The sequence below is a fragment of the Bombina bombina genome, chromosome 8 (assembly GCF_027579735.1).
Source record: "Bombina bombina isolate aBomBom1 chromosome 8, aBomBom1.pri, whole genome shotgun sequence".
NCBI lineage: Eukaryota > Metazoa > Chordata > Amphibia > Anura > Bombinatoridae > Bombina > Bombina bombina.
This window is the reverse complement of record NC_069506.1, coordinates 267,676,377-267,700,349: the sequence shown is the minus strand read 5'-3', so window position 1 is coordinate 267,700,349 and position 23,973 is coordinate 267,676,377. Positions and strand designations below refer to the sequence as shown.

The 23,973-nt window shown below is 37.0% G+C and overlaps 1 protein-coding gene across 1 annotated transcript in view; it reads right to left on the bottom strand.

Annotated features, from left to right (window-relative positions):
- LOC128638187 (T-cell surface glycoprotein CD3 gamma chain) overlaps positions 1 to 23,649 on the bottom strand; it is a 73,593-nt gene extending 49,944 nt beyond the window's left edge. Inside the window, exon 1 of the mRNA XM_053690050.1 lies at positions 23,442 to 23,649. Coding sequence (XP_053546025.1) covers positions 23,442 to 23,532 — 91 coding nt within the window. The 5' untranslated portion in view covers positions 23,533 to 23,649. The remainder of the gene's footprint in view (positions 1 to 23,441) is intronic.
- Between the last annotated feature and the right edge of the window lie 324 nt (positions 23,650 to 23,973).

The window sequence follows — 23,973 nt, the reverse complement described above, 5'->3', positions numbered from 1 at the left end:
AAGCTAGCTATATAAGCGAAGGCTTTTTAGCGCAGATAGCTGAACCTAAAGTGATTAAATATCTTTTTCCCCAAGACCACTGTGTCCACAGCCTGGATGACAGATCTGAAAGCTATAACATCACAGCAAAGTGCTTATTATCTATATCTATAGGTAATAAATCAGCAAAGCACCTGTTTTTAGTTTTAAATACTCCCCATAATCAAATATACATTGGCAATGATCTCTTACATATATATGCCATACAAATAGATTTGATTAACTCTTGCCTCTTGAGCAGGTTAAGGGGGGCCCTGAAGTATTTCAGGATGAAAACACAGCCCTGAATTCAAACCAGCAATTGCCATATGCTGTGAATATGAAGATGTCTAACAATGTTATAATCCCTGCTGGGGTTTATAAATTCCTCTTACCCTTACAGGTAAAAAGAGGTCAGAAATTAAAAACTTCTGAAACACTAATTTACCTCTCCCATAGAATACAAAATCTGGGTATAACAATGACACATACTCCCATGGTAAATATTGGAAATATTCCAATACATGTTATTGTGCATAACATGACCCCACAGGATATCACCTTATCCAAGGGAACTACCGTGGGATATGCGCTGGAATCTAGTTATTACACTTTTGGATTCCAAAATAATATAATTGGGCTAATACCTGAAGGATACTTAACTGAAGAACAGTTAATAGAACAATCCTTTGCATCTATGCCAGAGGGACTATTTACAATTCAGTCTATTTATCCCTTCAGCTCAGAGGAAGGCATCTGTAAAATTGAAAAAGCCTCCCTGGTGTTTGATCAGCTGATCAAACAGCAAGAATACCCCAATACCCAGAGTCATGGGGGGAATGTAAATTATAATAAAGGGGACCTCACCTCTAGATTGGAAGAAGCCTATAAAATAGGACAACCTGAAATTTTTCCAGGATTTCAGCAAATAGTGGAAGAGCAAATAATTTTAGCTAATGGCTGTTCCAGTGATGATGAACGCCGACAGCTGCGATAACTCCTGATTGAGTACAAGGATATTTTTACAAGGGATTCTTTTGACTGCAGGACTACAGACTTGCACATTGCAAGAATCCAAATAGATCCCAATGCACCACCTGTCTTTGTTAAACAATACAGACTTCCCTTAGCCTCCTATGATGCTCTTGCAAAAATCATAAGGAACCTAGAAGAAAGGGGTATCATCAGACAGGTGCATAGCTCTTATAATAATCCTATTCTAGGTATTCTTAAACCCAATGGACAATGGCGTTTGTGTGCTGACTTAAGACAGCTAAACAAACGATTGTACATGTCTGGCTGGCCTGTGCCATATATTGACCAGTGCCTAGCACCGATGCAGTGATCCAAAATATTCACTGCCATTGATTGTGCACAGGGATATTGGACCATAAAGGTACATGAGGAGGACCAGTATAAGCTGGCATTCTCATTCCAAAAGGTCCAGTATGCATTCCAGAGGCTTCCATTTGGATACATAAATTCTGGACATGAATTTGCTGTATTCATGCATAAGGCTATGCCTGATGCACTGGAAAGGGGGACCTTATCTTACGTTGATGATGTTTTAATCAAAAGCACAGACTTTGAAAAACACATCGCAGAACTTAAACACGACCTCAGCCAACTTAAAAGGGCAGGTGTCAAATTATCCCTACAAAAAGCTCAATGGTGCCGTACTCGTGTAAACTTCTTAGGACATGAAGTTTCTTCTGAAGGGTTAAATCCCCATAAGAAAAAGCTGGAAGCTGTAATAAATTCTAAAAACCCAACTAACTTAAAGGAATTAAATTATTCTCACAAATTCATTGATAATTATGCAGAATTAGCTAAACCACTACTACTTCTTCTAAAGAAGGATGTGAAATGGCACTGGAGTGAGACTCAAGAGGCAGCCATCAAGGAGCTGAAGAGGAAACTCACTCAAGCACCTTGCTTAGCGTACCCTGAAGGTGGTAAACCTTTCTTTTTAGAGACAGGTTACACAGATATAAGCATGAGTGCTGTTTTATACCAAAAGCATGATAATTTAAGTAAAGTCATTGCTTATGCAAGCAAAACTCTATCTCCAGTAGAAATAAAATTTAGCGATTGCGAAAAAGCCCTCTTATCTACTGTATGGGCTCTACAAAATTTCCGCAGCTTTATACAGGGCGAGAAAATTATTGTAGAAACGGCCCACCAGCCTTTGCTATATCTGCAAAGTGAGAGAATAAGAGATGGGAATTTGTCTAATAGCCGCATAACAGCTTGGACTCTTTCCTCACAAGGCTGGCCTTTAGAAATTCACTACAAGCAGAATAAAAAGAACCCAGTCACACAGGGACTTGCTGATATCCATGACTGTACTGTTAAGGATCATGGGGAAGAGTTATTAGAAGATGACTTCCTGGAGGAACAATTGCTTTCCCCATATAAAATGTATAATGAGGACCAGTGTCAAACACTATCTTGGGTATATGTTGATGGCTGCTCTTACCATGCCACTATTGAAAATGAGCGCAGATTAGTCGCTGGCATTGGTATAACTTGGGCAAATGGATTCCCAAATATTTCTGTAGGTTTCAACATTGGACCAAGATCCAGTCAAGTTGCAGAACTAACTGCTGTTCTAAAAACCATTGAGATGGCTATTGAACATGATATTCATGAATTTGTGATCATTACTGACTCAAATTACGTTTGTGACAGTTTTGTTGAATACCTGCCAACTTGGAAAAGAAATGGCATGCAGAAAAGTAACAACAAACCAGTCAAGCATGGCAAGTTGTTCTGCGAGATTGATAATCTGGTGGTGTCCAATGATTTAACCATACACTGGAAAAAGACCAAGGGTCATTCCAGGGTTTTAGGTCCTGATAAGGAAGGCAATGATCTTGCAGATTCATTAGCCAAACAAAGAGCCATAACTGGAGAACTCCTTAATATCGACCACTTAATGGGTGCAATTCAGGTAGAAGCCATTACCAGAAACCAGGCTAAACAACAGAGTGAGCCTAACCTGGTACAATGGAGTCAGGATTCTCCTAGTGAAGATCTGATCACTAGTCAAAAAGAAACCCTATTGTAGGTATCTTCTATAAACACATAGAAGATCCTGAAAGCAACCCCATCTCAAAAGATTATTGTATTGGCAAGGAAGATCTTAGAATCTTAATGAAGTCCAGATCACAATTCAAGTTACAGGATGGTTTGTTAATTAGAACCTCAAAAACTGGCATCCAGCAATAGGTGGTACCTACCAAGTTCAGAGGTCTAATGCTTCAACATGCCCATGATGCTCCCACATCTGGCCATCGTGGTGCCAAAGTAACGTATGAAATATTGCGTGATTACGCCTTTTGGCCACACATGTTGAAAGATGTTCAAACCTACTGTCAAGGTTGTTTAATCTGTCCACAATTCCAACCCACTACGCCAACGCATAGGGCACCATTGCAGAAAAGGGGGATGGTAATGCCATGGTCAGATATACAAATTGATTTTATTGGTCCAGTAACTAGGTCATCAAGAGGTAACAAATACATGTTAACAGTGACATGCCTGTTCACTAAATGGGTAGAGTACATCAGTTCACCTAACAATAGTGCTGAAACATGCACAGCATTGCTCATCAGCCACATGTTTTCCAGATTTGGTTTGCCCCAAAGAATCAAATCCGATCGGGGAACCCACTTCACTAGCGAAGTGATGACTAAAATGTGGAAAATACTAGGGGTCAAAAGAAAGCTCCATATTGCATATAGAGCTGCCTCAAGTGGTGGTGTAGAGCGTTACAACCAGTCCATTGTGAAAATCCTCAAGAAGTTTGTGAGTGAAACAGGTAAAAACTGGGATGTAAAATTACCTCTAGTACTAATGGCATTAAGATCAACTCCAAGTAGTGCTACTAAGATGTCACCTTTTGAACTGATGACTGGTAGAAGAATGGTTCTACCTCAGCATCTACTTTACCGTACATCAGACCAGAACTTGATAAGTGCCGCCAATACACATCAATATGTGGAGAACCTAAGAAAGCACCTGTAATATGCCTTTGCATTTGCTCAAAGGAACTTAGAGAGGGCCGCAACTACCACTAAAACCTATTATGATCTCAAAACGTCCAAAAAGGAATATGAAATAAATGATAAAGTTTATCTTTATAACTTTGGAAGAGATCAGGTTCAGGAGAAGAAATTTCTTCCATCATTGAGGGTCCTTTTCTCATTACTGATACCCAAAAATGATACTTTTATGGATAAATGGCTCCATATTAATCAGTTGCGAGTGTGCCATCCTAGGTCCCAACTACAAGTCATAGAGGGAGAATGAGAAGTCATATCCCCAAATGCACTAAAGAAATATTGTAGTTTAAAGATGCCTAGCTAATGAGAATAAGGGCTCAAAAATAATGGACTCTCCTCATAGAAGACTGTCTATGATGGATACTGTCAATACACTCACCAAGTACCACTGACTTTAAGCCAATTCAAATACATGTGTCCTACATCTATTTGGATTGGAAGGGGGAATTATGTCAGGGTACAGGTGAATGATATATATATTTATATATATATATATATATATATATATATATATATATATATATATATATATATAATAAGACAAAATAATTTGTTTATATATGAAGCCATATTTTTATCAGATATTACTATAAGATTACAATTCTGATGTCAGGACTTGACTTAAAACCCATGCAATTTGAATACACATCTCAAAGCTCAATGCAGACAAGATGTCCCAAAAACTTCAAAAGAGAACATGTGCTTCCTAGCTAAAAGTACAAACTTCAAAACATTCTTTACCTCACCACTTAATGAGATTAGATCTTTTCAAACAAAGATAGACATGGTACCTATATCAGGATGCTACCTGTGGTGAGGGGGATGCTAAGTCTGTAATCAGCAGTGGGGAAATTCTCAAAATCCCAGGGAAATGGTAATTAGCACAGACCTGTTAATTGCCCGTGAACCACAGATACACATCTGTATTGCTAGCTAAACAGAAAATATATGTTGTATTGTTACTTTGAAATTCATTGAAAGTACAACTTGTATAATATTAAATATGAACAGATAAATCTGGGAGATTGTCTAATTGTCTAATATTAGATGGGTATTTGCTAAACTTGATAGGTGGCTATTTTAGTCAGTCTAGAATGTTTAACTGTGTCAGAATAATAGCCTCTGTCTCTCTTTATTTTTCAGACATATAATAACAAGATGTCCTATGAATATGGGTCATAAACAAGATTCATGCATTCAAAATTTATTAGAAATATGAAATATACTGTATTCATGTTAAGATACAATACAATACAAGGATATGGAATGCTATGATTCTGTGAAGAAAAATAATTAACAGTATAAATTGCTTATTAATATGATTACTGAAAATATACTTATGTCTGGTATTGAAATGATCAGAGAAAATAGCACTATATGGACCTATGTATATTAAACACATACGACTAGATCACGAGTTTGGCGTTAGCCTTAAAAAGCAGCGTTGAGAGGTCCCAAAGCTGCTTTTTACCGCTGGTATTACGAGTCTGGCAGGTACAGGTGTACCGCTCACTTTTCTTCCGTGACTCGAGGCTACCGCAAATTCCCTTACGTTAACTGCGTATCCTATCTTTTTAATGGGATTTGCCTAACGCTGGTATTTTGAGTCTTGGAAGAAGTAAGCGGTACAGCCTCTCCTGTCAAGACTCCTACCGCATATAAAAGTCAGTAGTTAAGAGTATTATGGGCTAACGCCGGAACATAAAGCTCTTAACTACCGACCGGACATCGCCGCCACCTACATTATACCTATGAACCCCTAATCTGCTGCCCCTAACATCGCCGACACCTACATTATATTTATTAACCCTTAATCTTCCGCCCCAACGTCGCCGACACCTACCTACAATTATTAACCCCTAATCTGCCGACCAGACATCGTCGCCACTTTAATAAATGTATTAACCCCTAAACCGCCGCACTCCCGCCTCACAAAAACTTGTTAAATTTTATTGACCCCTAATCTGCTGTCCCTAACATCGCGGACACCTATTTACATTAATAAATGTAAATAGGTGTCGGCGATGTTAGGGAGCGGCGTTGCCGCTACTATAATAAATTTATTAACCCCTAAACCTAAGTCTAACCCTAAGTCTAATCCCCCCTAACTTAAATAAAATTTAAATTAAACAAAATAAATTTACTACAATTAAATAAATTATTCCTATTTAAAACTAAATACTTACTGATAAAATAAACCCTAATATAGCTACAATATAACTAATAGTTACATTATAGCTATTTTAGGATTCATCTTTATTTTACAGGCAACTTTGTATTTATTTTAACTAGGTACAATAGTTATTAAATAGTTATTAACTATTTAATAACTACCTAGCTAAAATAAATACAAAATTAAGTGTAAAATAAATCCTAACCTAAGTTACAATTACACCTAACACTACTCTATAAATAAATAAATTAACTAAATTAAATTAAACTAATTACAATTAAATTAAATAAACTAAATTATGAAAAAAAAAAACAAATACTAAATTACAGAAAATAAAAAACAGAATTACAAGAATTTGAAACTAATTACACCTAATCTAATCCCCCTAATAAAATAAAAAGCCCCCCAAAATAATAAAATTCCCTAACCTATACTAAATTACAAATAGCCCTTAAAAGGGCCTTTTGCAGGGCATTGCCCCAAAGTAATCAGCTCTTTTACCTGTAAAAAAACAAATACAATACCCCCCCCAACATTACAACCCACCACCCACATACCCCTACTCTAAAATCCCCCCAATCCCCCCTTAAAAAAACCTAACACTAACCCCCTGAAGATCACCCTACTTTGAGCCGTCTTCACCCAGCCAGGCACAAGTGGTCCTCCATACGGCAGAAGTCTTCATCCGATCGGGGCAGAAGAGGTCATCCAGATGGCAGAAGGCTTCATCCAGGCTGCATCTTCTATCTTCATCCTTCCGGAGCGGAGCGGGTCCATCTTCCATCCAGCCGATGCGGAGCATCCTCTTCAATCGAAGTCCTAACAAAGAATGAAGGTTCCTTTAAATGACGTCATCCAAGATGGCGTCCCTCGAATTCCAATTGGCTGATAGGATTCTATTAGCCAATCAGAATTAAGGTAGGAAAAATCCGATTGGTTGATTTAATCAGCCAATCGGATTGAAGTTCAATCCGATTGGCTGATTGGATCAGCCAAAAGAATACGAGGTCAATTCTATTGGCAGATTAGGGGTTAATAAGTGTAAGGTTAGGGGTGTTTAGACTCGGGGTTCATGTTAGGGTGTTAGGTGCAGACATAAATTTCATTTCCCCATAGGAAACAATGGGGCTGCGTTAGGAGCTGAACGCTGCTTTTTTGCAGGTGTTAGTTTTTTTTTCACCCAGCTCAGCCCCATTGTTTCCTATGGGGAACTCGTGCACGAGAACGTTTAGCCAACTTACCGCTACCGAGTTGAGATGTGGAGCTAAATTTTGCTCAACGCTCACTTTTCTGCGGCTAACGCCGGCTTGCAGAAAACTCGTAATACCAGCGTTGTCTTAAGGGAGCGGTAAGAAAAAAAGGAGCGTTTGCACCGCACAGCCTTACCGACAAAACTCGTGATCTAGGCGTTTATTAATATCAAATTATAGTGTACATATTAAAAATATACAAGAATCTGTATTTTCTGTTAGCAGTATTGAAAATGAAACTGTTTTTGACAGGTTGCCCCCGGTGTTGTGATGCGAGCATTACAGCCAAAAGATTTGACTGTTAACAAAGATGCGTTTCCCTAGTAACCATGCATTACCAGTGAACCAATGGAGAGACAAGCTTTCGTTAAGGGCATATCCAATTCACCAATGATCGAACAGAATAAAAAGGGGTGGGGTTATATCACATGATTTAACCCCATGCATGGAGATAGTCTGGGTTTTCTTTTCTGCTAACTTGTGACTGATAATTGCTGCCTGGAACACGGTCACTATAAGCGAAATTGGGCTACCTTTTCTTATCCACATTGCAAAATATTTCTTTTGTTTTCTTAGGTGAATTGGACTTATTGAGAAATTCTGGAAGCTGGAATATTCATTTGTTACCTGGTAAAGTATAAGAGGTTGCTAAATATAGGTAATATATAAAACAAATATATTCATTGTTGCTGCAGTTAAATTACAACTGATAGATTTAAAGAGCATATTTGTATTTTAGACTCATATTCACAGTCCTGTGTAGTCTTAATTAGTCACTCTTGTATACTAAGTAATTAATTTGTTTGCTAGATAAATATCCTTTGTGTTACATATTGCTTAGCCAGGCCTATTATTGTAAGTAAATCTCTCTGGTGTGTATTAAGTTATTTGCCATATATATATATATATATATATATACAGATACATTTTTGAATTTGCCTCATTGATGCTAAAGAGTTCATTTCAGCTCAGAGAAATTAGCATATAAACTGGCTGTTTACATTTAGAATATATATAACTTCTGGTATTTTAATTAGAGTTGTATAAAAACCATTTGTGGGTTAAATAACTTAGTTGGATTAGTCTGAATGTTAGTGGCTCATATCTTGGTATCTCATTGTGGTATTTAAATGAAATTCAATTGCGAATAAGGTTAATAAATAAGGTAATTTTTAGGATCTTTGCATAGCATATTATAACAGTTTAAATATGTATAGTTTTGATTCATATCTGGTTTTCTACAAATATATTTCAATGTGTCTATAAATTTTAACTAATATAAAGAATTTAGGAATTTAAATAAATTTTATTGTTTGGCATATGCATTTTTATTGGGGGTTTATTTTAAAGAATAATTATTAAAATATATTGTATTATAACCCGGCCATATACTGACATGTGTATGCATTTGTGAATGGCTGATGGCTGTCACATGGTACGTGTATGCATTTGTGATTGGCTAATGACTGTCACATGGTACAGGGGGAGTGGAAAAAGACATAACTTTTAAAATAGTCAGAAAAAAATCTACTACTCATTTGAAGTTCAGACTAAGTGCTATTGCATTGTCTTGTTATCTTGCATTGATTATGCAAATCTACTGTGTTGACTGGTCCTTTAAGATACAAACAGAAAATACAGGAAATATGTACACAAAATATATAAAAAAAACAATTTTTAGAACAAAATGGCTTCTTCAGACAAAAGTCAGTATTTAGTGTGACCTCCATTGGCACTAAGCACACTTGAAATCTTTTTGAGGAGACTGTCCTTAAGTTTTCTAAAGTAATCTTCTGCTATATTATACAAAACATTTTTCCCAGAGTTCTTAAGATTTAGATTGTCTTTTATTTATTTATTTGTCCAGGTGATCCCATAGGGCCTCTATAATATTCATGTCTAGACTCTGTGGAGGCCAGCCCATAACAGTCAGTGTCTTATCAGCTGTTTTTCTCTCCAAATATAATTTCACTATATTAGCAATGTGATTGGGATTCTTATCATGCTGAAAAATAAAATCATTCCCAATCAGGTGCTTTCCAGGAGGAATGGCATGATGAAATAAAACTTGTCTGTACTTTTCAGTATTCATGATCCCATAAATTCAGACAATATTGCCAACACAGCAAGGAAGAAAGCAGCACAGCTCCAAGGAAACCTCTAGGATCATTTATGAAGTCCGTAAGAGAGGCAATACGGAGTAAGCAAATGCTCCTGAAAGGACGAGTCAATCCGGTAGATACAAGGAAGAACAGAAGAGGCAGCACACTTGGTCTCTCAAACAAAACGGAACTTTATTCCAATGTTAAAGTCGTAAACAAACACACCAACACGGAGGAAAGAGAGGGGGCGTGTCCTTACGCATTTCGTGCTGTGCGGCACTTAGTCATAGGATGACAGGTAAGCACAAACAAGGTAAGTATATACCCCATATCCACCAATCACAACAGAACAATTAATGATGGGAGGAACAAGGAGTATAAGGGAACAGTTAAAAAATGCACAAAAGGATTGATGAGAAAATATTCACAGGAAAAACATGCATTGCTCAACTGCCCTCAAGTTACAAAAGACTAAACATTACAAATTGAGGGGAAACATTGTTACTCTAAACATGATTAAATGTTACAATAAGTTTGATATATTGCATAATACGTGAAAATCGCTATATCCTATATTTAGTTGTTCAATATGATATTAAAACTTTCGCTATTGTTTAACAAACTGCCACAGAGTTCTCAAATGAAGTTCAACAGGGCACTTTAAAATAAGATACAAGAATATAGAAAACATAATACCATATGGAACAAAGCTCCATATAAGACATATCATCATATTGAAGTGTATACTTGGTAAAATTTATGTTTACACTTTGTAAGATTTACCTTGCTAAAGGTTCAAATAGAAAAACTAAAAAACCAACATAAATTCGATAGTGTCATAAAAAGAAAAGAAACTGACAAAGTGCATGATGTATATATGTATATATGAACATATTGTGTTGAGGGACATATAACTAGAGAGGTATAATAAGATATGTACAACCAAAAAGTGTGCACTAGACAGGTGACCTCTGAAATTAAACATATAAGTAACCAAACTTTCTTGATAACAAATAGTCATAGGACAAAGCACCTCATAGATTGTACATTAAGAATATGCGGTACAACATTCAAAGCTACATCAAATCTCTACTCTCAACAATAAACTGGAGCCCAGAAAAAGGATGTGAGAAAAATTCACACATAAATATTGTCATCAAACCACATAGATTAAGCACCAGAATCTGAGATATTTCACTAATGTCTAATACCCTCACTAGTATGGACCCAATACAATAACAGAATAACCTAGTGTCATAAAGAGTACATCAAAAAACATATATCAATAATGCTTCACTCAATAAAGAAACTTATATCCCATTCCTTATTTAAACCATGTGGTTCTCTGGTGTTGAGTGCAAGGATCCAAAAAAGTTATTTTTCATAAGAATCTTATACTTGTTACCAGCTCTGGGTGGCAATTTCCCAACATCAATCACCTTGACATTCATGTTGAGAACATGTGTGAAGTGAAACCCATTGAAGTGCCTCGCTATTCTTGAATCCTTCACATACACCTAGATTACGAGTCTTGCGTTAGCCTTAAAAAGCAGCGTTGAGGGGTCCCAACGCTGCTTTTTAACGCCCGCTGGTATTACGAGTCTTGCAGGTACAGGTATACCGCTCACTTTTTTTCCGCGATTTTAGCATACCGCAAATCTCCTTACGTCAATTGCATATCCTATCTTTTCTATGGGATTTTCCTAACGCCGGTATTATGATTGCTGGAAAAAGTGAGCGGTACACCCTCTCCTGTCAAGACTGATACCGCAGTCAGTAGTTAAGAGTTTTATGGGCTAACGCCGTAACATAAAGCTCTTAACTAAAGTGCTAAAAAGTACACTAACACCCATAAACTACTTATTTACCCCTAAACCGAGGCCCCCCCACATCGCAAATACTATAATAAAATTATTTAACCCCTAATCTGCCGACTGGTCATCGCCGCCACTTTAATAAATGTATTAACTCCTAAACCACCACACTCCCACCTCGCAAATACTAGTTACATTTTATTAACCCCTAATCTGCCGTCCCTAACATCGCCGCCACCTACCTACATTTATTAACCCCTAATCTGCCGCCCCAACTTTGCCGCCACTATACTAAATTTATTAACCCCTAAACCTAAGTCTAACCCTAACCCCCCTATAATTTAAATATAATTTAAATAAAACGAAATAAAATTACTACAATTAAATAAATTAATCCTATTTAAAACTAAATACTTACCTATAAAATAAACCATAAGATAGCTACAATATAACTAATAATTACATTGTAGCCATCTTAGGGTTTACTTTTATTTTACAGGCAACTTTGTATTTATTTTAACTAGGTACAATAGTTATTAAATAGTTATTAACTATTTAATAACTACCTAGCTAAAATAAATACAAATATTTACCTGTAAAATAAACCCTAACCTAAGTTACAATTACACCTAACACTACACTATAATTAAATTAATTACCTAAACTAACTACAATTAAATACAAAAGTACTAAAGTACGAAAAACAACAAAAACTAAATAACAGAAAATAAAAAAATAATTAAATTTTTTTTAAACTAATTATACCTAATCTAATCCCCCTAATAAAATAAAAAGCCCCCCAAAATAATAAAGTTCCCTACCCTATACTAAATTACAAATAGTATATTACGTGTAAAAAAAAATACAATACCCCCCCAACATTAAAACCCACCACCCACACACCCAACCCTACTCTAAAACCCACCCAATCCCCCCTTAAAAAAACCTAACACTAACCCCCTGAAGATCACCCTACCTTGAGCCGTCTTCAACCAGCCGGGCACAAGTGGTCCTCCAGAGGGGCAGAAGTCTTCATCCTATCCGGCCAGAAGAGGACATCCAGAGGGGCAGAAGTCTTCATCCAGGCGGCATTTTCTATCTTCTTCCATCTGGAGCGGAGTGGGTCCATCTTGAAGACATCCGACGCGGAGCATCCTCTTCCATCTGTTCTAATCAGCTAATAGAATGCAAGGTCAATCCTATTGGCTGATTGGATCAGCCAATCGGATTGAACTTCAATCCGATTGGCTGATTGCATCAGCCAATAGGATTTTTCCTACCTTAATTCCGATTGGCTGATAGGATTCTATCAGCCAATTGGAATTCAAGGGACACCATCTTGGATGACGTCACTTAAAGGAACCTTCATTCTTCAGTCGCCGTCGGATGGAAGAGGATGCTCCACGTCAGATGTCTTCAAGATGGACCCGCTCCACTCTGGATGGAAGAAGATAGAAGATGCCGCCTGGATGAAGACTTCTGCCCCTCTGGAGGACCACTTGTGCCTGGCTGGGTGAAGATGGCTCAAGGTAAGGTAATCTTCAGGGGGGTTAGTGTGGGTTAGTGTTAGGTTTTTTTAAGGGGGGATTGGGTGGGTTTTAGAGTAGGGTTGGGTGTGTGGGTGGTGGGTTTTATTGTTGGGGGGTATTGTATTTTTTTTTACAGGTAAAAGAGCTGATTACTTTGGGGCAATGCCCCGCAAAAGGCCCTTTTAAGGGCTATTTGTAATTTAGTATAGGGTAGGGAATTTTATTATTTTGGGGGCTTTTTTATTTTATTAGGGGGATTAGATTAGGTGTAATTAGTTTACAAAAATTATAATTATTTTTTTATTTTCTGTAATTTAGTGTTTGTTGTTTTTCGTACTTTAGTTTATTTAATTTACTTGTATTTAATTGTAGTTAATTTAGGTAATTAATTTAATTATAGTGTAGTGTTAGGTGTATTGTAACTTAGGTTAGGATTTATTTTACAGGTAAACTTGTATTTATTTTAGCTAGGTAGCCATTAAATAGTTAATAACTAATAACTATTGTACCTAGTTAAAATAAATACAAAGTTGCCTGTAAAATAAAAATACACCCTGAGATAGCTACAATATAACTATTAGTTATATTGTAGATAGATTAGGGTTTATTTTATAGGTAAGTATTTAGTTTTAAAAAGGAATAAAGTAGTTAATAATAGTAATTTTATTTAGATTATTTTAAATTATATTTAAATTAGGGGGGGTTAGGGTTAGACTTAGGTTTAGGGGTTAATATCTTTATTATAGTGGTGGCGACGTTGGGGTCGGCAGATTAGGGGTTAATAACTATAATGTAGGTGTCGGCGATGTTAGGGGCAGCAGATTAGGAGTTCATAGGTATAATGTAGGTGGCGGCGGTGTCCGGAGCGGCAGATTAGGGGTTAATAATATAATGCAGGTGGTGACGATGTAGGGGGCGGCAGATTAGGGGTTAATAAGTGTAAGATTAGGGGTGTTTAGACTCGGGGTTCATGTTAGGGTGTTAGGTGTAGAGATATTTTTTATTTTCCCATAGGAAACAATGGGGCTGCGTTAAGAGCTGAACGCTGCTTTTTGCAGGTGTTAGTTTGTTTTTTTTCAGCCGTCTCAGCCCCATTGTTTCCTATGGGGAAATCGTGCACAAGCACGTTTAGCCATCTTACCACTACCGTAAGCAGCGCTGGTATTGAGGTGAGATGTGAAGCTAAATTTTGCTCAACGCTCACTTTTCTGAGGCTAACGCCGGCTTGCAGAAAACTCGTAATACCAGCGCTGTCTAAAGTGAGCGGTGAGAAAAAAAGGCTCGTTAGCACCGCACACCGTTACCGACAAAAACTCGGAATCTAGCCGATAGTTTTTTACATCTCTCTTATGCTCACCTATTCTAGATCTCAAACAACGTGAGGTCTGACCTACGTATTGGACTTTGCAAAGGTTGCACTCCAAAAGATAAACCACAAAAGTAGAGGCATAATTGGCATAATGATCTATTTTGTAAACACTTCCTGTGGACAGACTGCTAAAGGTATTACCTTTTGAAATAACCTCACAAGTGCCACAATTGGATACTAAACTCTGGAAAGTGCCCTTTTTGTTGAGCCAAGTAACCCTGCTTTTGTTGCCATTGCTGGTAACCATACTGGGAGCAAGTTTGCTTCCCAAAGTAGGTGCTTTTCTAGACACAAATTTTATGTGTTCAAAGTTCAAATGAGTTAGAAAGTATATCATCACCTTTCAAAAATGTTAGATTGCGCTTAATGATATTGCAAATCTCTCTATACTGGGATGAGTATTCTGCGGAAAAAGCAATGGACTCACTAGAAAAAACATCCGACTTTTTAATAGCTTTTCTTTTAATGCTATCCAAAGGTTTGTCTCTGACTTCTTTTAATGCTTTTTCCAGTGAGTCCGGTGCATAACCCCTAAGAAGCAACCTTTCTGTAAGTGAATCTGCCTGTTTATTGAATAAGAAGTCAGAAGAAGCATTCCTTCTTAACCTTAAAAATTGGATCTTCGGTATTGCCTTAATTAAATATCTAGGATGGCAAGACTTAGCGTGTAAAATTGTGTTACCCGCAGTTGGTTTGCGAAAGGTATCTGTAATAATAGTGTTTGTTTGTGCGGACCCTGATAACTTGAGATCCAAATATTGGACCTCACGTTTATTGACCATTCCTGTTAAGCGTAAATTTAAGTCATTGTCATTAATGAACTTCAAAAAATTATTAAAAACAGTCACCCTTATATATGAAAATAGGATTGTCTATGTAACTCATATATAATGCTGACATCATTGTAAAGGAAGTTGAGTTCCCACCATCCCATAAATAAATTAGCAAATGAGGGGGCAAACTTTGCCCCCATTGCCGTACCACAAGTCTGTAGGTAATATATACTGTGAAACATAAAAAATTATGGGATAGTAGGAACTCAACACATTCACAGACAAAAACTATGTATTCCTCAGAATAGAGAAAGTTTTAATATTATATTGAAGAACTAAATATAGGATATGGTGATTTTCACGTATTATGCAATATATCAAACTTATTGTAACATTTAATCATGTTTAGAGTAACAATGTTTCCCCTCAATTTGTAATGTTTAGTCTTTTGTAACGTGAGGGCAGTTGAGCAATGCATGATTTTCCTGTGAATATTTTCTCATCAATCCTTTTGTGCATTTTTTAACTGTTCCCTTATACTCCTTGTTCCTCCCATCATTAATTGTTCTGTTGTGATTGATGTCTATGGGGTATATGCTTACCTTGTTTGTACTTACCTGTCATCCTATGACTAAGTGCCGCACGACACGAAACGTGTAAGGACACGCCCCCTCTCATTCCTCTGTGTTGGTGTGTTTGTTTATGACTTCAACGTTGGAATAAAGTTACGTTTTGTTTGAGAGACCAAGTGTGCTGCCTCTTCTGTTCTTCCTAATATTGCCAACACCACTGGCAGAAATGCAGCCCAAAACCAGGACAGAGCCTCCACCATGTTTCACTGAAGGTAGCAAGCACTCATTCTTCCATCTCTCTCCAACTCCTCTTCTCACAATATTGTTGACGATTGGACCCAAAAATTTCCAACTTGGATTAGTCACTCCATAATAATACTCTTTTCCTCTGATCTTTATTCCAATCTTTGTGAGATTTAGCATATTATAGCCTTTTCACCCTGTTCCCCTTCTGAAAAAGTGGTTTCTTGGCTGCTACCCTTCCACAAAGACCATTCCTTATCAAGCTTCTTCGGACTGTAGAAGGGTCAACTTGGCATTCAGATGAAGCTGCCAGATGCTGAACCAGGTCCTTGCTGGACTTCTTCTGGTCTATCAAAGAAGAAACTCTGAGAAACTTCTCATCTGATTTTGAAAGTTTTCTTGACCTTCCAGTCCTTTTCTTGTCATTGACCTCTCCTGATTTTTCAAATTTCTTTATGACAGCTTGAATACCACATCTTTAGTATCCAGTTTGTTTGCTGATTTCCCTTTGAGAGTGGCCTTGCTGTTCTGTGATCTTTGGTATTGTGAATGAAATGATGTGATTGAAAATTGGTCTTATTAGCAAGCTTCCAATTAATTAAACTCATACCACATGTTTGTTTAATACTCAAGCATGTCTTGCAAAAACCTGGTGTAATAGACCTTTTTCGCAGCAGTCATTTTGACACGAAATAGTAGGAAAAATACAGGTGTTAGCAATTACATTAATTAGGGTTCCATTCAATTTAGGTATTACACCGGTATTACAGGTTTTGCGGTCCGTCTAAAATGCTTGCATTACAGCCTATACCGACATGATCCGTTCCGCTATCTGAGACCAGTAGTTATGAGTTTTGCACAACAAAACTGTTACACAAAACTCATAACTAAAATGTTACAAAGTACACTAACACCCATAAACTACCTATTAATTTAAAACTTATTAACCCCAAATTTGCCACTCCCGACACTGCCGCCACTAATAAAAGTTATTAACCCCTATTCCGCTGCTACTCGACATCGCCACCACTAAATAAACCTATTAACACCTAAACCGCCAGCCCCCCACATCGCAAAAAAACTAAATTAAACTATTAACCCCTAAACCTAACAACCCCCTAACTTTAAATTAAAATTACAATATCTCTATCTTAAAATAAATAAAAACTTACCTGTGAAATTAAAAAACCTAAGTTTAAACTAACACTTAATCTAACAACTATTATACTAAAATTAAAAAAACTACCAATTAAATAAACTAAACTAAACATTAAAAAAACTAACACTACTAAAAGAAATTAAATCTAAAATTACAAAATATAAAAAATAATAAATACTAAATAACAAAAATAACAAACAAAATTATCCAAAATAAAAACAATTACACCTAATCTAATAGCCCTATAAAATAAAAAAGCCCTCCCTCAAAATAATTAAAAACCCTAGCCTACAATAAACTACCAATAGCCCTTAAAAGGGCCTTTTGTAGGGCATTGCCCTAAAGAAATCAGCTCTTTTACCTGAAAAAAAAATACAAAGACCCCCCAACAGTAAAACCCACCACCCAACCAACCCCCTAAAATAAAAAAAACCTAACTCTAACAAAAACCTAAGATACCCATTGCCCTGAAAAGGGAATTTGTATGGGCATTGCCCTTAAAAGGGCATTTAGCTCTTTTGCATTGCCCTTAAGCCCCAACTCTAATCTAAAAAAAAACACCCAAAAGAGGTAAAAAAACCCTGTAACACTAACCCCCGACGATCCACTTACAGCTTCTGAAGTCTGGACATCCATGCAGCGAGAAGTCTTCATCCAGGCGGTGAGGTCTTCATCCATCCAAGCGGTGTCTTCTATCTTCATCCAGGCGGCATCTTCTATCTTCATCCTGGCGACATCTTCTATCTTCATCCCGGCGACACGGAGCGGGTCCATCCTTCAAGATGCGGTCAGCCAATAGAATTTCAGTAGCTCTCATCCTAGTGGCTGATTTGAACAGCCAATCGGATTTCAGTAGCTCTCATCCTATTGGCTGATTTGAATTTCAAAAATCAAATCAGCTAATAGGAATGCAAGGGAAGCCATTTTGAAAAGGCTCCCTTGCATTGCAGATTCAGTGTACGACGGTGACCATATGAAGAAGACGCTCCACGCCGGATTTCTTGAAGGATGGACCCGCTCCGTGCCGCTGGGATGAAGATAGAAGACGCCGCCGGGATGAAGATAGAAGAAGCTGCCTAGATGGATGAAGACCTCACCACCTGGATGAAGACTTCTCGTCGCCTGGATGTCCGGACTTCTGTAAGTGGATCGTCAGAGGTTAGTGTTATTTTTTTTTAACTTTTTTGGGTGGGTTTTTTTAGATTAGGGTTTGGGCTTTTTTAAAAGAGCTAAATGTCGTTTTAAGGGTAATGCAAAAGAGCTAAATGCCTTTTTAAGGGCAATGCCCATACAAATGCCCTTTTCAGGGCAATGGGTAGCTTAGGTTTTTGTTAGAGTTAGGTTTTTTATTTTGGGGGGTTGGTTAAACTGTTGGGGGGGTCTTTGTATTTTTTTTCAGGTTAAAGAGCTGATTTCTCCTACAAAAGGCCCTTTTAATGGCTATTGGTAGTTTATTGTAGGCTAGGTTTTTTTTTATTTTCGGGGGCTTTTTATTGTTATAGGGCTATTAGATTAGGTGTAATTATTTTTATTTTGGATAATTTTATTTGTTATCTTTTGTATTTTAGTGTTTGGTATTTTTTGTAATTTAGTATTTTTTATTTTTTTAAATTTTAGATTTAATTTTTTTTAGTAGTGTTTTTTTATGTGTAATTTAGTTTTTTTAATTGGTAGTTATTTTAATTTTAGTATAATAGTTATGTTAGGTTAATTGTTAGTTTAAACTTAGGTTTTTTTAATTTCACACATAAGTTTTTATTTTTTTTATGATAGGGATATTGTAATTTTAATTTAAAGTTAGGGGGTGTTAGGTTTAGGGGTTAATAGTTTAATTTAGTTTTCTTACGATGTGGGGGGCTGGCGGTTTAGGGGTTAATAGCTTTATTTAGTGGCGGTGATGTGGGAGGCCAGAGGTTTAGGGATTAATAACTTTATTTAGTGGCAGCGGTGTCGGGGAGCAGCGGAATAGGGGTTAATAGCTTTATTATAGTGTTGGCATTGTTGGGGTGAGGGGGAATAGGGGTTAATAACTTTATTATAGTGGCAGCGATGTTGGGGAGCAGCGGAATAGGGGTTAATAACTTTTATTAGTGGCGGCGATGTCGGGAGCGGCAGATTAGGGGTTAATACCTTTATTTAGGTGTCAGGGGCAGTAGATTAGGGGTGTTTAGACGTAGGGTTTATGTCAGGGTGTTAGGTTTAAACATAACTTTTTTTCCCCATAGACATCAATGGAGTTACGTTACGGCGAACGCCATTCCTCACTTCAGGTGTTAGAAAAAAAAACAACACCTTCTCCCCATTGATGTCTATGGGGAAAGTGTGCACGAGCATGTCAAAGCAGCCCTTGGATTTTGTGCGGTATGGCACTCATCGCCCCCATATTGCACGCACAAGGCGGCTTTTTAGAAACTCGTAATGGCAGCGCTATGTAGGGTGAAATAACGCAACTTTTGTTGCGTTCATTTCGCACCCTCTATAGCATAATACTTGTAATCTAGGTGTAATTTAGTTACTAAACCCCCTAACCTAACACCCCCTAAATTAACCCCAATACTAAGTTACAATTAAAATAAAAAAAACTAACATTAATTTAAAATTAAAACCTAACATTAAAGTACAAAAAATGTATCTAAAATTACAAAAAATAAAAAACTCTAAAATTACAGAAAAAAATCAACAAAATTATTAAAAATTAAAAAAATTAAACCTAATCCCTATGAAAATAAAAAAGCCCCCAAAATAAAAACACTCCCTAATCTAAACTAAACTACCAATAGCCCTTAAAATTGCCTTTTGTAGGGCATTGCCCTAAATAAAACAGCTCTTTTACATTTAAAAAATACCCCCTAACAGTAAAAAAAAAAAAAACATTAAAAAAAAACTAACACTAAACAAACCTAAACTACCCATTGCCCCTAAAGGGGCATTTGTATGGACATTGCCCTTAAAAGGGCATTCAGCTCTTTTACTGCCCTTAAAAGGGTGTTCAGCTCTTTTTTGCAAGCCCATTAAATCCCTAATCTTAAAAATAAAAAAATAAAAATATAAAAAAAACAAGCCTAAATCTAATCCCCAAATAGGTACTCACCATTCCTGAAGTCCGGCGGAGAAGGTCTTCTCCCAGGTGGCTCCATCATCTTCTATCTTCATCCAGAGCAAAGGTGACATGGAACGGAGGTGCGGAGCTGGCTTCCCCGATACACGGATCCGCAGTGGCGGTCCTCATTGGTGTAGAGGCTCCTCTTCATGAGATCGTCTGTCGCACACTGAAGATTGAATGCTAGGTACCACAATCAATTTGTTCAAATCAGCCAATAAGATTTTAGTAGCTCTCATCCTATTGGCTGATTTCAAAATTTCAGCCAATAGGATGAGAGCTACTAAAATCTTATTGGCTGATTTGAACAGCCAATAGAATTTCAGTAGCTCTAATCCTATTGGCTGATTTAAAAATTTCAGGTACCTTTCATTCAAATTTTAGTGTACGTCGGAGAACGGATGAAGAGGAACCTCCACGCTGCTAAGGATACCCGCTGCTGAGGACCACCCCTTCAGATCCGCGCATCAGGGAGGAACGCTTGGCACCTCCGCTCCACGCCGCCTTCACTCCAGATAAAGATAGAAGATGATGGAGCCGTCTGGAAGAAGACCTTCACCTCTGGATTTCAGGAATGGTGAGTACCTATTTGGGACTTAGTCTTAAGCTTTTTTTTTATATTTTTGGGGTGGCTTTTTTTTTAGATTAGGGATTTTAGGGCTGTAAAAGAGCTAATGCCCTTTTAAGGGCAATGTCCATACAAATGTCCTTTTAGGGGCAATGGGTAGATTAGGTTTTTTTAGACTTCAGACATGGTTTTACTGTTAGGGGGTTCTTGGTAGTTTAGTATTAGATTAGGGGGTGCTTTTATTTTTGGGGGGATTTTTTTATTTTTATAGGGGTATTAGTTTAGGTTTAAAAATGTTATTTTGGATAGCTTTGTTTATTTTTTCCCGTAATTTTACATTATTTTTTTTGTAACATTAGCTTGGGGGTTTTTTTGTTTTTTTTTAAATAGACTGCCCTCTGGGCAGGCTTATCGCCTACTATATATATATATATATATATATATATATATATATATATATATATACACAGTATATATATATATATATGAATAGATATATATTTTACAAAAAAGAATTTTATATATATATATATATATATATATATATATGTGTGTGATAAACTCATTACTACCTTTGTCTTTAGCACAGTTGGTTTAACATGATGTGGGGTTAGCACACATGCAATAAGTGTCTGTCAGTTTTGTATTTTTACAAGTGCGCCCCATTGTAGTCTATGGGGAGAAGAAGATAACGCAGTCGCAATCTACAAAGTCCTGAAGTTAGTGCTCATCGGATTTAGCTTGCACGCAAACATTTTACTTTTAACTTTTAATATGCGCTATCCTGCCTGCGTTAAAAGTTTACTTCCAGTGGTGTTGGCGTGCAAAAAAACAAACATTTAGTGCCCCTTGCAATCTTGTGTTAAAAGGTCAGTCCTATTTAGAGGTAAATTGAACTAATGGCAGTGATATGCTTTACTCTTAGATAAGAATATGACAAGAAGAACAATGAAAACTAAAAGAGATTTGACATGGTCCACACAGTGGATAAAATGTATAATATTTTGGGCTCTGACATTCTACATTTGCACAATACAAACTTTTGCACAATTTGTATAGCCAAAATAAACAGTGGCATTCAGTTCACATAATACAGTGTTAGTCTTGTCTAATGGTTATTGTCTGATGTCCGCATTCAGTTTCACATCTTTCCATTCTTACTATATCCAGAGTCACACTCGTGGTTTATGCTGCTATGCTTAGGTGTTGTGTCATGTTATATTTACTTTCCATCCATTATGTTCCTCCTCTCCTATCACTTTGGAATTAGTGTAGCTCAGAGATGGCCAAGAAGCGGCTTATTGGCCATGTGGCCCTTGCACTAGTCTTAGATTCCAGAGAAAAAAAACAGAACTATGAATGTGTGCCATTATTTTTGTGGCCCCAGGAATAATCATCTAGAGGGAAGAACAGCAGAAGGAGGGTACCCTGCAAGATTATCTAAAAATGGCCACTTTGCCACTGGATATTTTTAGGAAATATATTTATATTTGTGTGTTTCATAGTCATAAAATTATATGCGGCCTTCAAAGGTTCTAAATTATTGACCTGGAGTAGGGCCCTTGTGTCTTGAAAAGCTGTCCATCACTAGTCTAGATCATGGGCACCCCAAAAAATTTGATATGGAGGGCCATATACTTTAATTTATGCTAATGATAACTTTTCAAAATAAAATTTGATTGTAAGCACATGTTCATGGTTTGAACAACATATATTACAAACTTTTGGGATAAATACAAATTATTTTTATGTTATTATAATGGTGCAACACAAAAAAACCAACAGGATGCCCCCCACAGGCCATGGTTTGGGCAGCAGTGGTCAAGATACACATTTATACATACAGTACATATGCCTCTAGCCACAATTATATTCCTATCTCTCCTTGTGCCTAGTTTATGTTCTTTCTTAACAGTGTGTAACCTGTCTTTTCCAGTGTTCCATACACTTCTGTTCTCTCTATTCCTTCTCAGTCCCATATCCACTAGAGGTAATATGCTTGTGTATATATAAATGGGGGTGTATGAGAGAGTGGGAAATATTGCTGATAATCTAGATTCTGGTGCCACCCTTAATGCTTGTGTATAGCCCACTCATTTTGTTTGCATCTATGCCTGCTCTCATTTAGTGACAGCCATTGTCCTCTTTTATTCAGTGTTTTATATGTCCCTCCATGTTCATTGCCCTATTTCAGTATCCTCTTTTATTTAGTCTTGTCTATGCCTCTTTAAACCCTGTTGTCTAAATACCTGTGCACACTCGTATCCTCTTAAATCCTATCTCACCCAGCATTCCATTGTTTTGTATGTCCTCCAACGTCCCTTTGTTCCCTTATGTCTGTACCCCATCCACTCTACATATGACCCCTCTAATACATTATTCCATGTCTCTGTGCACTTCAATCTACCTGTGTCCTGTCACATCATGCCTCGTGCTCCTGTACCTTTACCGTTCATCCAGTCTCTCCTGTCTCTTCTACGTCTTCTGTTACCCTCTAATCCAATATATAGTTTGTGTACTTTGTCTGGTAGTATCCCTTGTTCCTGTGCCCCTGCTAGATAGAATGAACATCTGCGTACCCTTTCCTCCATTGTCTTATTCTCTATTCACTCTCAACTCGTGTCATATGTCACTTATTGTTTTGTCATTTAGCAGTCATGTTTAACATTTCCTGATATTATTTTAAAAATAAAAAATCACATACTGTTGGCAGAGGAGATTGTGAAGGTCAATGACAGAATCAGTAACCAAATAGAACGGCTGTAACTCTTCTTGCTGTTTCTACTGGCAGTCATCTTCGTGCAGAATGAATCTGGTTGATGTCTCCGTGCAGAGTTGGTTTCTAAACCAGCCTGCTTTGTGTCTTTGTGAAGAGTTATATACTAATCACAACTGGCTGGAGTCTGTGCAAAACTGGGTACTTTGGCTGGAACTAGAGTGTAGAACTGGAAACTTTGTTTAACTGGCTGGTGTCAGCAAGCAAAGTTAAATTTGATTGGCTGGTGTCTTCACATAGCTAGTTTTTTTGCATTGTGTCTTTCTGCAGAGAAACTTGTGTATCTCTCTGCGCTCAGCACAGGAAATTACTTTTTTATGTTTATAGTTTAGAAATGCTAACACACTGCTCACCACAAACTCTTTCCCAGATATGTATTTGTGTGACCCATAATGAGATGCAACAATAATTTATTTAATGTTTACTTTTGTTTATAAAACCATGGAAAATTATATAATTT